This window comes from Notechis scutatus, chromosome Z (assembly GCF_049901735.1).
Source record: "Notechis scutatus isolate UNSWTSFEM ecotype Mainland chromosome Z, rNotScu1.2, whole genome shotgun sequence".
NCBI classification, from domain to species: Eukaryota; Metazoa; Chordata; class Lepidosauria; order Squamata; family Elapidae; genus Notechis; species Notechis scutatus.
In genome coordinates this window covers 133,423,486-133,437,964 of record NC_142025.1, presented here as the reverse complement: position 1 = coordinate 133,437,964, position 14,479 = coordinate 133,423,486, and the positions used below count along the sequence as shown (strand labels likewise).

Sequence of the window (14,479 nt, the reverse complement as noted above, 5' to 3'; positions counted from 1 at the left end):
GATACCTTTCGCATATCTAAGTTCAGACTCACCACAATTCCCACCCAGAAGCCATGTCCACACTGGTTGGGAATTATGGTAGTTGTGGTCAAAAGTATCTGGAGGAGTGCAGTTGAGGAAACCGAAGTCCATCATCTCTTCCTCTTCAATCCTTTCCTTTGGATCAGATAAGAGGTTGTGAATTTCTTTGCTCAGTTGCTTCGAAAGGCAGAAAAGGCAGAGAGAATATGCACACACACACACACTCTCTCACACAACAGAGCAGTAACTGTACCGAATACTTCCACCCTCACTACAAAGAGTGAAAAACCCTCAGTATTATATTTTTTATGAAGAAAGTCATATTTTTAATGAAAGGACAAAATACCTTGCTGTGCTCAACTGGAGTTAGGCTGATGCGGAGCAGTTGGGCGGGGAGTTTTTAAAAAAATAGTGTTTTGATGTCAGAACAAGTTGGGAGAAGATGAGGAATTGGATGAAAATCAGATGAAAAATAAAATTGTGAGGATCAGCACTGAAGCAGGAAGGTGTGTGAGAACCATGCAGTGAAGCACAAGTGTGTTTATACAAGTATCTGCAGGAGTGACAATGCAATATAGAGGAATATAGGTTTCTACCCTGCATAGATTATATTATTACTTCTCCGATGGACAAAGGAAACATATAATTCTAATCTACAGTCAGAACTGTGCTGTTAAAAACAAAGCAAGGCACCCCTGTAATTGGAAGTGTACAGATCCTGGTCAACATTACCTACCGTGTTAGAGTCAAGGAATGGGATAACACCATATCTAGTTACTTACAAGCAAAGAAACAAGACATTCTCTAAGGGGGAGGGAGGGGAGAAACCCAGGATAGATGGAAGTTTGCACGGAGATTGAGATTCAGTTTTAAAAATCATGAGGTGGGGGGAACACCACCATCCTTGTAGAAGGAAGCTCGGATGATACAGTCCCCTCCTTGGACGGAGAGGAGATTACACTAAGCCAGAGGGGGAAGCTGGCTCGCCAGATGTGATGCCGCAGCACAGGGAGAGAAGGGTTGGACGACTAGGAGGCCTCACCGAGAAATGTATTCTGGAGCAGCCCTATGCTCCGTGCAAGCCAGAAAGAAAGACCTCTTGAAAAAAAGCTTAGATGGACAACATGTATGTGATTGGACAGCATTTACGTGGGGGTGGGGGTGGCAGGGGGAGAACAGGGAGAGGGAAGGACACCAGCAAAGAAGTTGTGTGTAGCAGACACTACATTTACACCCAGCACAATGTGAGTTTTCTCTTTTATTTCTTTTCCTTTGTTGGCTTTGCTTTTCCTGCAGACTGTTACACAAAGGGGGCGGGGTGGCACGGGTGGGGACACTGGCGGCCTCATGGCAGCCTTCTTTATAATTCATACTTGGGAGAGAGCATGGGGCATTATTTAAGGAGGGGGAGGGCCTGAGACTCCTTCCATTATTAATCCCATCTGCACGATGTACAAGCCTCTGGCTCTCCGCCAACCATCCTGCCCAATTAAACCAAGGAAAACCAAAATGGCCTATTCCGTGGTGGATGCATGATGCAGCCGGAAGGGCAGTTTTGGTAGAAAGGGGTCTTCTTCTCGGCCCTAGGGACGGTTAATCTCTAGGAGGCAGAAGGGGATGGTTGGCAGGGTGGGGCCCAGGGTTGTTGTATTTTGATGTTGGAATGCAAGTATTCTGTCTGCATGTTTTTATATGCTTATATTTGGGGCAAGGAGGGAAATCAGGATCTTGGAAGAGGAGAGAGAGAGAGAGAAATGTTAGGGCAGTGAATTTCTCAACCTTGCCAACTTTAAGACATGTGGACTTCAACTCCCAGAATTCCCCAGCCAGCCAAGCTGGCTGGGGAATTCTGGGAGTTGAAGTCCACATGTCTTAAAGTTGGGGAAATCTGGGAGTTGAAGTCCACATGTCTTAAAGTTGGGGAAATCTGGGTGTTGAAGTCCACATATTTTAAAATTGCCAGGCTGGAAAAACACTGTGTTAGGGAGTGAGATTTAAGACAAGACCAAAGCATTCAAACATGGATCGATTTGAGGAACCGGCAACTGATGGAGCTGGTAGGCGATTCGGAGTCACTCAGAATGGAAACAGGTTTATCTGATGGAGATGGGGCACAGGGAAAGGATCGGATGTGTTCAAGAAATTTAGATTCCACACAGACATGAATCTGAATTTCATAGGTACAGGACAGTTTTGAGTTCAGAATAGACTCAATGGAAGAATCTGAGAACCAACAACTGTCAGTAAACTGGACTTTTCTGAGCCAAATCCTGACAACTAAAGGGAAATTGTTTCAACTTCTGGTTGCCAAAAAGGGGAATAATAACCAATTCCTCATCTGGAGCAGAAAGTCAGTCCTCAAATCCTAGATCTCTCACTCAAGGTGACTTGCTAATTGACTTAAATGTAATCTTAAATCTGAAGTTATGAGGCCACAATATAATTTAGAAGGGTGACTTTGGTTGCTAATCACATGTCTTCCCATCTCTCTGCTAAAAGCAAAGTGGTCCATTGTATCTATTTAACCAGCTACAAGGACAGCCTTGGCAGAGAGAAAATGTGGATTACTGAAGTGTGGTAAGCAGAATTTGGGGTAAGAGATAAAGAAAGAGATGCTTAGAGTATCATGGGAAGAAATGGAAGAAAAGCAGGACCTAGACTGAAGGGAAGGCTGGTTTGTCAGGGGTTTTGTTTACACATATAAGTTATTGAATGAAAATCACATAACCTGTATCTTTGACATGCTGCTTGATAGATGTTTTCATATTGGGGTGGGCAACGTTTTGGATGCGAACCAATAAAACTTTGCTTTCATATACTATTTTGGGAGGAAAAGTAGGGGTTTTTTTATGGGGAAAGAACAGGAGAGACTTTATTTTTTATTCCTTCCTCCCCCCCACCTACCAAAGTGTAAGATGTAAATTAATTTCCTGCTTTGTGAAGTATCCACTGCTTCTGATGGTGCAAAGTTGAGGGGCCAAAGCAGAAAACCTTATCCATTTCGTTCCTCTCTCTTCCTGGGCATATGTGGAAAAGGAGTTTCCTGTCCATGAGAATCAAATGGGCCGTTATTCTAAAACACAGCCCAGTTTGTTATTTAAATCCACTCTTCCCAAACTGGTATCTCCATAGAGGTGCTCAACTATAAGTCTCATCAACCCAAGACAAGAGACATCAGAACTGAATGCCGAACATATTTGGATGTCATCAAGTTAGAGAAAGCTGAGTTCTAAACTGTTCATCAAATATAGTTATGAGCTAAAACCTGACCACTTTTGTAAAAGATGTTGCTGTTTATATCTTTACATATCCCATTTGGCTCTTTTTGACATGATTTGTTCTCGTCAATTAAAAGGATTCCAATCAAAACAGGGAAGGGATAGATTGGTCTTGAATCTGGGGGCCAGTCAACTCTCTTGGTGAGATTCAGAATTCTGTTCCTTTTGCGGGTTGGGCGGGCTCACAAAATATTATAAATCTTAGTACCACTTTGTTTAAAGGTAGTGGGTGGGTGGGAGAGTGGACATGCTCAAATTATAAACTGCTAGACTTTTTTTGTATCAACGCATGAATCGAGTAAATAAACTCTGATGCATGAAGTGGTGTCAAGTGTTTCTTCTGAGAAAATTGGGGGACGTCCAAGACAGGTGAGGTCACCACCCTGTGTAAATTCACAGCCTTTTAAATACACAATCAATTTTTTCTTAAATAAACACTCTTGTTAAAGCAGATGTGTTTATTTCTCACATTGTTCTGTTTCTATGAGTCATAGCCAGCAATTACATAGCCTCGGGCACTGACAATTTTGGCTTCTACATCACCCAGACATTTTCAGATGGATGGATGGGATTACTGGAGCAGAAACTTTAAATAAGCCCCCAGGAGAAGCGAGCAGCCTTCAGCAATTCTAATGCAACTAACAGATGCAGGCAGGATTTGGAAAACATTGTTCTCATGAGCCAATCTCTCAATGAAAACAAACACAGAGCATAAAAGCAACATATGGAACAAAAAATGAAGTCTGCTCCAGAATTTTGGAAATTGGATACAGTGCCAGCCGCATTACAAAATGATGGACACAATAGTCACCAACCAATAATTCAGCAAAGGACAAATTAAGCGCATTGGTGAGATTTCAATGGTGGAACAGCAAATAAATATATTAACTTGGTCTTTTGCAGTATCCAGTTTTAAAAATAACTTAAATAGCTTCCAATTTCTTTTTTTAAAAGTCTTCTAAAAAGTTGAGCAAGGCAAGGAGTTGGTGGATCTTAAGGATGCTATCTGGAAGTTCTGTTGCCCAATTATCACATTGCCCAGCTCTACTTAGCATTAGGCGTGACTGCATTGTTTGTATACACATCTTAGATCAAGGGTGCTTAGATCTGGCCCATGGGGCTGCCCTGGAAACAGCAAATGACTGGCCCATGGTGCCTCTGCCCACAAAAACAGAGCTTGGGAGCCCATTTTCACTGGCAGAGGGTTGCAGGAAGCCGTCACAGGCAAAAATGGAGCTCAGGAGCCCGTTTTTGCTGGCAGAGCACTTGGACTACAGGCACCCACGACATGAGTGATGTCGAGCTGGCCACGCCCTCCAGCCCTCCCGAGTTCAAACACCCCTGATGCGGCCCTCAAATCAAGTTTGACACACCTGTCTTAGATTATTGGGTGTCCATCTCAGTAAGTGTGGTGCCTACACAGAACATTGTCCTGTAAGAGAGGAATTAATCTTTAATGCAAGGTTGTGCAGGTTGTCTGTATGTTGGCATGAGCTTTAATGTTCAGAGATCCTCAAATTATTACTGGGTTAAAAAATTAAGATGATCCAAATTTCAAGAGATTTTTAGTCATTTCTTTTATATTTTGGGGCATCTATGACATTAGCATTACAAGAAAAACAATTGCTGATCAATGCTGCAAAGTGTTCTAAATATTCTACAAAAGTTAGCAGCTGAATTAGCAAGGCCTTTATTTCCTCAAACGCGGTTCTTTTAGACTCTTTCACAATAGGAAAACAAAATGGCACATAACCATTTGACTTTAATTTCTGCACGCTCTTGGGAATAGAAGAGGTGTCTTGGCAAGATTTGGGTCTTGGCAGGGTAACAGACTACCTCTTTTATCTTCATTCTACTTCCTCCCTTAGGTCTTGTTGATGAAGAGGCTTAATCTGCAGACCTCAGCCTATTTTATGGCTTCTCGGATTCACGAATGTTGGCTTCTCTTATATTGAACACGTTTATTCTTCCCCCTTGACCAGGTGGTCGATCTTCTCAGTCTCTACAAGACCGTTAAATACTGAGCTAGGAATATTAGCTATATTTATCTTGGCTATTCATCCAGACCCTTTTGTAAATAATCAAATCAAGACACTCAAGGTATACAGATTTTATTACCGTAACCTCTCTTCTATTGAGTGATAAAGAGGTTTTTGTTTATTGGACAAAAGTTTTACACGTTAAAAATCTATATACAATATATAGACATTCAGGTTTGAAATGTGCAGCAACATCACTGTGGAGCTTAGGAGAGTTTGTCAAGATCAGCTCCTCCTTGGAGGAGACATAGTGAGAACCTTTATAAGGAATGTCTATGGAGATTCTTAGTCGTCCAGGTCATGGTTGTCCCAAAGGAGCTTTTTCAAGAGGCAACTGGACTTTCTGGTTTTTTATTTGAAGGGGTTTCGCTTCTTATCCAAGAAGCTTCTTCTTCTGAAGCAAAACGTCTTTAAAGAAAAACCAGAAAGCCCAGTTTTCTCTTGAAAAAGCTCTTTTGGGACATTACAAGGAAGGACCAAAACAACCATTTCAATTTCAGAGGCCACCTTGCAATTTAAGCAAAAGAAATTACATGGTAATGGCATTCTAATTTGGCTCAGTCAAGTGTTCTGCATGATAGTCTTCATGTTTGGTTCCTTCAATACAGCCACCATGATTAAACTATGCCTAAAGCTTAGGTTAACTCTCTTCCATTATGACCAAAAACATGGATTGGTTATGTTGTGGATTTCTAATTCTCTAAGCCGCCCAGAGTCACCGTGTATGAGTCGGACAGCCATATAAATTTAATAAATTAAAAACCCTACCTTCATCATATCCATTCCTTTATTTCTCTTGACCTCTGGGTCCTAATACAAGCATGAAAAGCCAACTTTGGTGGGAAAAGGAGAAGAGGACCTTTAATAGGTAGGTAGCTATCATGCTAATGTAAACGTCTTGCTGAAAGCCACACTAGGAAAGTTTGCTAATGTGCTAATACAGAAACCAGTGAGGAAAGAAAGACAAATGATTGTCTATATAAACGAGTTCCTAACACCTCAGTAAAGGATGTTCGCAAACTTGGAGAAAATAAGTAAATACATCTCAGCCACAGGTAAATGTCAGAATCATGGTGGTGAAGACAGACTGAGCAAAACTCAAGAAGGGCAAAACTGATGCTGAAAGTTTTCCTTATTTAATTCACTTCAATATTGCACAGCATAATGACATGATTGAAGAAAAGGAAAGTACGGGCTTCAGCTACAGTCAATTTGAATTGCTTGAGAAATGAAGCAATTTCCCACCTCTGGTCTAGGTATTTCTAATAAAATATTTACAAGAGAAAAGAGCAGATAATCTGGGTCATGAGCTAAAGTACAAAAGTTAAACTGAACATTCAGAGATAATTCCAAGGAAATAATGCAAGTTATGACCCTAAAACCTCCAGGATCAATAGTAGCCTGCCAATACTGTATCCCTTTTAAAGCTGTGCATTAATGTTGTCCAAAATAAATGACTTCCAAATGGTTGCTCCGTGTCTTACTAGATATATTTGTAGAATACAGGGGATTAATACATTCTATTCCTCAGAGATCTGTTCCTATACAGTTTGAGAACACAAAAAAAATCTAGTCCAGATTTCAAAAGGTGTTTAGATGTGATTTTCTTGATTTTTAGGCAACATCCTAGTTTGCTTTATTATATCAAGACAAGTGCAATCCTATATTTCATTCTCCCCAAAGATACCCCAAAAGTGTGAGGTAAAAAGCTTTCAATTCTAACATGACAAGCTCTTCAGCTGCCCCTCAAAATAGTGGATCAGAATCTTCCTCAACAGACAATTTTTAACTCAACTCAACATATTATTATGGGAGTAAAACAGGAAGAAGCCAGGAGCAGCATCCCACACAGATATCACAAAAGGATCGTGGAAAGGTGAAGCGATCTCATCAAAGAAAAACTGCACAACTGGAGTGACTGATCTGAGGCAAAGACCTTGTCCATTCATCATGAGGGTTGGGAACTGAACACTCTAGAAGACTTAGGGGAGTTCCTTCCCACAACCTTGAAATCCTACATCTTCTTTGCCCGTTCAGCAGCATCTAAGGCCGCCATATTGCAGGAGGCCGAGACCAAGTGAATTAAGCTGATGAAACTCTTGGTGATAGCAATAGGGGTACAAACCCATAGAATCAAGCGATAGAGTCCGGCGTATCCTGACAGGACTGGAAAGCAGAAGAACAAAAATGAGTGGGGTGGGAAAATGTCCAACATGTTCTTCAGTCCTAAAGCCTCCCCTCCCCTCAATCCCCTCAGCTTTCTGTACTCACTTTCTGGCCCTTCACCGAAACACAACAAGTACAACATGCAGTAGAAGAGTTCATTACCAGCACACATAATGAACAGAACAGGCTGAAAGGAGAGAAAGAAGAAACCACATCAGATCAAACCAGGCAAAAAATGGCAGCCAACAGAAGCCAGTTTAAATCAGATGGTGTTTATGAGGCCATCAGCTGGGGTTGCATGACAAATCATGATGACTTTATGGAAACATCTTTCTATATAAAATATCTATATTAAAAAATAACCTATTGCACAATCTAGGATAAAAAATAATTTTTCAGAATGCACAAAATTCATAAAAAAGCAGCCAGATAACCTTTTCAAGAAAGAGATGACTTGGATTGATCAACATGGAAGAAGAGAAGCAAATTGTAGCAACGTAAGAGAATACTTGTGTCCCAGGGTTGAACTGTTGGGTCCATAGTCCTCTCTGAGCTTGGTTGTTTTCTTGCAGACATTTCATTATCCCACTAGATAAGATCATCAGTACTAGATAGTGCTAGACATCAGTGTTAAATAGTGCTTCTAGCACTGATGATGTTACCTAGCTGGGTAATGAAACATTTGCAAGAAAACAAGCAAGCTCAGGTAGTACCAAGGATGCCACAGAAGCAAATTGATTAGTAAGGGATCCTATAACACTGGAGCCATCCCAAACAAGAGTCTGGCCTCACTTCAAATGGGAAGGAGGACTCACTCAACCCATCATACAGATAGGTTTACATAGGTTTGAAAGTCAAGGTCAGCATCTTAAATTAGCCTCACTGGATGTCTACTACCGTAAATTGCCACTTTTCCTCCAATTTGAAGGAAATGCTTCATGAAAATAAACATGCCAGAACAGTGACTGACATGGCTGGAAATGCCTCTTTCTACAGCAAGCCTTGGTCACTGGGGGAGTGGGGTGGGCCCAATGGTAAAAGACGCATCACTGCAAACTCTCCCCATACTGTAGTTCAATCATGCCATTGGCAATTAAATGACAGATGGAACTTGCCTTGCGGTGGCATTTTAGCAAAAATTCAGCTTACTGTGGAGGCCAATGGGAGTGGGAAAATTTACTGAACGCAACTGTATTATTCGCTAAAAATGAGAACTCACCCCAATGGGGCCTTCTCTCCAAAACATTTGGAATTAAAAAAAAAAAAAAAAACCCAAGAGAGAATTTCATAACAAATTGGTGAGAAAAGACCTGAAGTGAGGTTTTTGGTTTTGAGAAAATAGAAGGAGAGGAAGGTTGGGATGGCATTAGCAATGTGACAACTCCAAAGAGACAATTTTTGTGACACTCACCCGTGAATTGTAATACACTCTCAAGATCCGGTTTCCTGTTAAGTCAATGCTCTTGTGGCTTTCTCCACCTTTCACCACAGTGCTAAAGAGGCAGGGGCAGAAAATTAAAAGGGTTCAGTTCTACCTCAGCCCCGCTCTCCTTGTTCCTTCTCTCATACTCCTGTATATCTCTTCCATATGAAATCCTTCCAGAAAGATTTTATCTGGTGCACTGGAAGCATATTCTAACATTCACATCACACTTCTCTGGGTTGTGTATGCTTTAAAGAAAACCCAGCCTCAAAACTGCAATGTTATTTCCTTTACTCTCGCTTTCTTAATTAAGCCTGTCCTTTGTGTGTGTCAGATCTCTTCCAACTCTTTAAACAATATTAATTTTATTAATTTTAAAATTTTATATGCTGTCATTTGCTACCAAGCTTTCTCACGGGTATCTTAGAAGAAATTAAAGCAATGCATTAGTTTATTATTTCCATAAAAGAGAATCAGTTTGGTTTAGTGGTTAAGGCACCAGAAAACTAGGAATTCAAGTCCTGCCATCACCATGAAAACTGCCTGAATGACTTTGGGCCAATCACTCTCTCAGCCCAACCCACCTTACAAGGTTGTTGTTGTGGAGAAAAAAGGACGACGACGCAGCGCACGCAGCATTATTTGTGCGAGTGGTGGGTGGATGTTCACGCAAATGGAGCTTCACGCGCAAGCAAATCGGCTGGCACTTGTGCAAGTGGAGCTACCCACGTGTGTTTGCCACCACTTGCATAACCCAGTTCCAAATGGGTCACAGCCCAATAGTGGGGTGCAGCCCGGAAGTTGGGGATCCCTGCTTTACAAGGTGAAAGGATTTTAAAAAATGTGGAGCTAATACAAACATTTTGTGCTTGCAATAAAAAAAAATGAAACTTTGATTTTGTTTTTGCTAATTAAGATATTTTTGCTGTTATAGAAATGGCTCGTATACACTGTTGTGTAAAAGCAAAACGTTGAGGTTGTAATGTTATCTTGTACTGTGCTAAAGAGAGTTGGAAGTTGGTGCCTTTTTTTTCCTTTTCCCTTTTTACACCATTTTTTTTCCTTTCCCTCCCACTCCTACTAGTTTTCCATTTCTTTTTTTTTTAAATTTCTCTTTGTATTTTATTTTTTGATTAAACTAATAAAAATGTGAAACAAGAAAAAATATGGAGGCAATACAACAATATGCTTCTCCAATCTAAAGATGAAAGTGACGATAAATCTGAAGAGGACTGTCTACATCCCTTTTCAAGGCAAAACTGATTACAGTTCGAAGGAGGAAGAGGAGAATCTAAGTAGAGGAGAGCCATTCTACCCATCGCTATTTAGTTTTCCAAACTTGGCCACTTTAAGAAGGATGGACTTCAACTCCCAGAATTCCCCAGCCAGTATTGCATCGGAATCTAAATTTGATAGACAAATAAACAAACCACATTCAGCTCCACTATTTCCCCAGCCGATACCTGTGGAGATGTAGCCAATGGGAGGCCACATCAAGGCTCATGCTCAGCTGAAACCAGAGGGAAGACTCTGGATAGAGCATAGCCAGGTTCACCAGCAGACACATGGTAGTACAGCGGTCAGTCAGCATGTCCAGCATGGCCCCAAACCGGGTGCCTAGGAGGAAGGCCATAGGTTAGGAGAGGAATAGGGCTCGGGGGTTGTTGTTTCTGGGGTTGTTCATTTGTGCCTTTTAATATAATTTTATTAAGTAAAAAGCAACAGGAAACAAAAACATGGAAGCATATATGTAATCACATAGCAACATAAGCTCCAACTTTTTGATCCTTTAAAAAATAATAATAATACTAATGCTGTTGCATAAGCTCCACATTGAAGTAAGGACTGAAACAAGAGTTTCAAAAGACACCGCGTATCCAATACAGGTAGTCCTCGGGTTACGACAGTCCACTTAGCAACAGTTCAAAGTTACGACATCCTCACCCCCACAAGTATTTACAACGCAGCCTCAAAGTTACGAATCTTGCAGCACCACGGCAGCCATTCACCCTTATAACCAATCAGAGACACTGTAACATTCCCTTCTGCCTATTCCACCTACCCCACCACACACATGCAGGGGCTTAAGGGGCACTGGCCCTGCTATGCTAGCCCACCGGCTCCTCCCCACTCCATTGCCGATCACTAACTTACCTTTCAAAGGTCTGCAGTTCCAGAACAGGCTGGTCGCTCCTTCTTTCTCCTATCCAGCCTCTCTGCTGCAGGGTTTGTGGAGCCAGCACAGTTTCTTTGCCAGTTCCCAAAGTGGACTGGTGAGAGCGGAGGCAGAGCGGGACGAGCGCAGGACACACGATCCGCTTTTGGAGCACCGGGCACTCTCGGTGAGTCTGAAGGAGCTCAAGATCGTGCCTCCTTTCCAAAGCCTCCGTCCCTTAGCAAAAAGCTTTTGATGCAGAGGACAGAGGCCTGAAGGAGCGCGAGACCGAACCTCCGAAGTTTTCTGTCCTCTGTGCCAAAAGCTTATTAAAAAGGGACAGGAGGCTTCAAGGGCACGATCTTGCACTCTCCTTCAGGCCTCCGTCCCTTGGTAAAAGCTTTTGGCGCAGAGAACAGAAGCCTTTTTGGGGGAGGGAGGGGCGTGATCTCGCCCACTCATTCTGGCCCCTGGGCTCCACGCCAAAAACTTCTGCAAAGGGACGGAGGCCTTCGGAAGCAGGATCTCATGCTCCTTCAGAGTCACAGAGGCTGCCCAGCGCTCCAAAAGGTCAGGTGTCCTGCACAGACAGCCCCAGCGGGTCAGAGAAGCTGAGTAGAGCGCGCTCGTCCTGCTCCGCCTCATTTTCTCACCGCTCTGCTTTTGGAGCGCTGGGAGCAGAGCAGAGAGGCTGGAAGGGAGACAACTCACATGATCCTCAAGATCTTCGACAGGTAAGCGAGTCTCCATAGGCCCAATGCCTGAGGAGACCTGGTGGGGCAGGTTAGGGGAGCGGGGGGGGGGGAAGCATATCTCAGTGGATTGGGGGAGGCCTTGGGTGGTCAGAAGCACTAGCCCTCCCCTTCTCCCCCCCTCCCCTGGTAATGGTCTTCCTCACCAAGATACCTCATGGGCACTTAACGACCTGTGCATTCTATTAGCGAACGCATTTTGGTAAAGCAGAGAGGGAATCACATTAATTTGATGTGATCTAATTAACAAACCCATGGGTTAGAATATAATTGGCAGGCTCTATTACAATCATAACTTGAGGATTACCTTATTATCATTAAGAAAAATGGCCGTGCTCAGCTTGGCACTGTAGTCCCCGAGGTCTTGGGCCAAAACTCTCAGAATTCTCTAGCTAGCTTAGTCTCTCTTCAAATAGTTGTTGAATAGCTTTTGACTTGGTAGATCAACATGTCTTTTGTTCCAGGTAGCTCAGTAAAAAAAATAGCCAGAGTTGCTGGGATGAGTTATATCTTGATAAGTAATGTAAATATGATTTGGTTTCTAGAAAGCTGTTAATTTGCTTTTTTTCCCCTGAATCAAGAAATTCAAGAGGGGAGTTGAAAATTTTTGGATGACAAATCCAAAGGTACAAATGGAAGTATAACTTAAATAAGCTTAATTAGTTAGTTAATCCATTTAATTAGAGATAAGATAAAGATAAACCATAGAAAGGAACCCAGTCAAGGCACTTTACAATCTTCCTTTCAGATATTACAGATTTTTATAGAGACTTTGTCTTTCATATTCACATCTACCATTTTATAGATTCTGTTTTATTGGAGTTTTTAGGCTGTGAGAGTTCTTAATTTATATGCTATGATTCTTTCATAAATGCAAATTGCTAGATGTTATAGCAAATTCTTGTTTAAATCAAACAATTAATCAAACTATGACCTACGGAAATACAACCTGAGTAGAAAAAAGCTGGCAAAATCTAGCATTCATATTTTGATATACATACTAGGGGCCGAATCCTGACCCCACACACTTGAGGTAAAGTTTGCACTGTCTTGATTTACGTGTGCGTGAATTAAATATTTCTAAAAACGAAATACTCAACTATGGAGAATTCCCAGACAATCCCTTCTAAAGCAATCAAACAACACTATGTTGTAGTTCAGGATCTTCCACCCTAAATAACAGATTTGGGAAGAGGGCAGGGGAGAACATGAACAACAATCTAGTCAACTAAAAATGTATTCGGATTGCTTCACTGTTGTAACCAATCACAATGATATGCCAGTTCTTTTTTGGGAAAGAGTCGAGGACTTAATGGTGGATTGTATATTTTAAAGATGAAAGTCCCAAGATCAACTTCAGCTAAAAAGGATCAGATTCCCCCAGTCGAGAGCTGGTAATGTTCTCTGAAGTAAAACAAGAAACATGGAGTTTGACAGCCAAGACTTTATCCTGCACCTATGATTCCTTCCTATTCCCTTCCCTCCCTCCTTGTCTTCTTCCCTTCCTCCCCTCCCTTGCCCTTCCTCTCTTCTTCCCTCCTTCCTTCTCCTGCTCTTCCTCTCTTCTTTCCTCGCTCTTTCCCCTCCTCTCTTCTTCCTTTCACCCCCCTTTTACCCTTCCTCTCTCTTTCCCTTCTTCCCCCTCTTTTCCCTTCCACTCTTCTTCCACTCTTCCTTTCTTTCCCTTTCTTCCACCCCGCTATTACCCTGGCATAGCGCAGGCCTACCTTGGTTAAGAGCCCGGGCAGCATGGCCATCAAAGGCATCGAGGAAGCCGCTAAGTAGATAGAAGAATGATGCCAGTGAGGGGGAGGTTGGCATATAATAAAAAGCAATACAAGCGAAGATTATACGAGCATAACCTGCAAAAGGAAAGGCAAACAATGTTAAGTCACTGTTCTTCAATCCTGCACCCCACACAGAGAGCAGTCTCCAGCTCCCCAAATTTCAGCTAAATCACCCACAATCCCCTTCACCACTTTCTTGCCACAATTCTCCACATTTCTCAAATCCTTGGCTTCATCACATAGACATGGAAGATGTGTTAGAGACTTTTCTGGGGTGGGGTGGGGGGAAGTACAATCTGTTCAACCATCAGATAAGCGGTTGGCCTGTTTGGTGGTGCTTTCCTCAAAGTTGTGGCTTCCCTTAGGGGACCAGGGTTATCACTGCAAGAGCAATGAAATGGAAGTGGCTTAAAGCTGTTTTTTCTCGACCTTGGGTGGCTTTAAAATGCCTGGACTTTCCGAATTCCCCATGGCTGGCTGGGGAATTCTGGGAGTGAAAGTCCAGGCGTTTTAAAGTCACCCAAGATTGAAGGAATACTCAATTAAAATATAAGTCAAGCAAAGGGGGAAGAGATCAGCGCTAGAAGGCAAAAATATCAGCAAGTCCACCACGCCCAGCATTTTGGGACCGACTGCCCGGCCTGCATCCCATCACTTACCAATGAGGTTGGGAACGAAGAGGAAAATATTCTCTTGCTTCATCTTGCTGCCGGCGGGGGCTCTGCGCAGATTGGAAATGCCCTGCAATACCAGCTTAGACCCAAGTCCAAGGCGAGGATGAGCTCAGGCGACACCCATAGCGGCCTTCCCGCCGCCACAAGCGCATCTGCCCGCCCTTTGCCCCTCCTTGCCCGCAGT

General features: G+C 42.5%; 1 protein-coding gene across 2 annotated transcripts in view; it reads right to left on the bottom strand.

The window, feature by feature from the left end:
• Positions 1-14,479, bottom strand: part of CDIPT (CDP-diacylglycerol--inositol 3-phosphatidyltransferase) — an 18,373-nt gene extending 3,894 nt beyond the window's left edge. The window contains exons 1-6 of one of the 2 annotated variants that reach the window (XM_026682234.2): positions 14,281-14,479; positions 13,562-13,696; positions 10,391-10,544; positions 8,916-8,997; positions 7,610-7,691; positions 5,397-7,504 (exon numbers count right to left, since the gene is read on the bottom strand). In XM_026682234.2, the coding sequence (XP_026538019.1) occupies positions 7,353-7,504; positions 7,610-7,691; positions 8,916-8,997; positions 10,391-10,544; positions 13,562-13,696; positions 14,281-14,323 (648 nt within the window). In that variant the 5' untranslated portion in view covers positions 14,324-14,479 and the 3' untranslated portion in view covers positions 5,397-7,352. Of the gene's footprint in view, positions 1-5,396; positions 7,505-7,609; positions 7,692-8,915; positions 8,998-10,390; positions 10,545-13,561; positions 13,697-14,280 lie in introns of those variants that run through there. The other variant, XM_087945029.1, reaches the window with a different exon arrangement.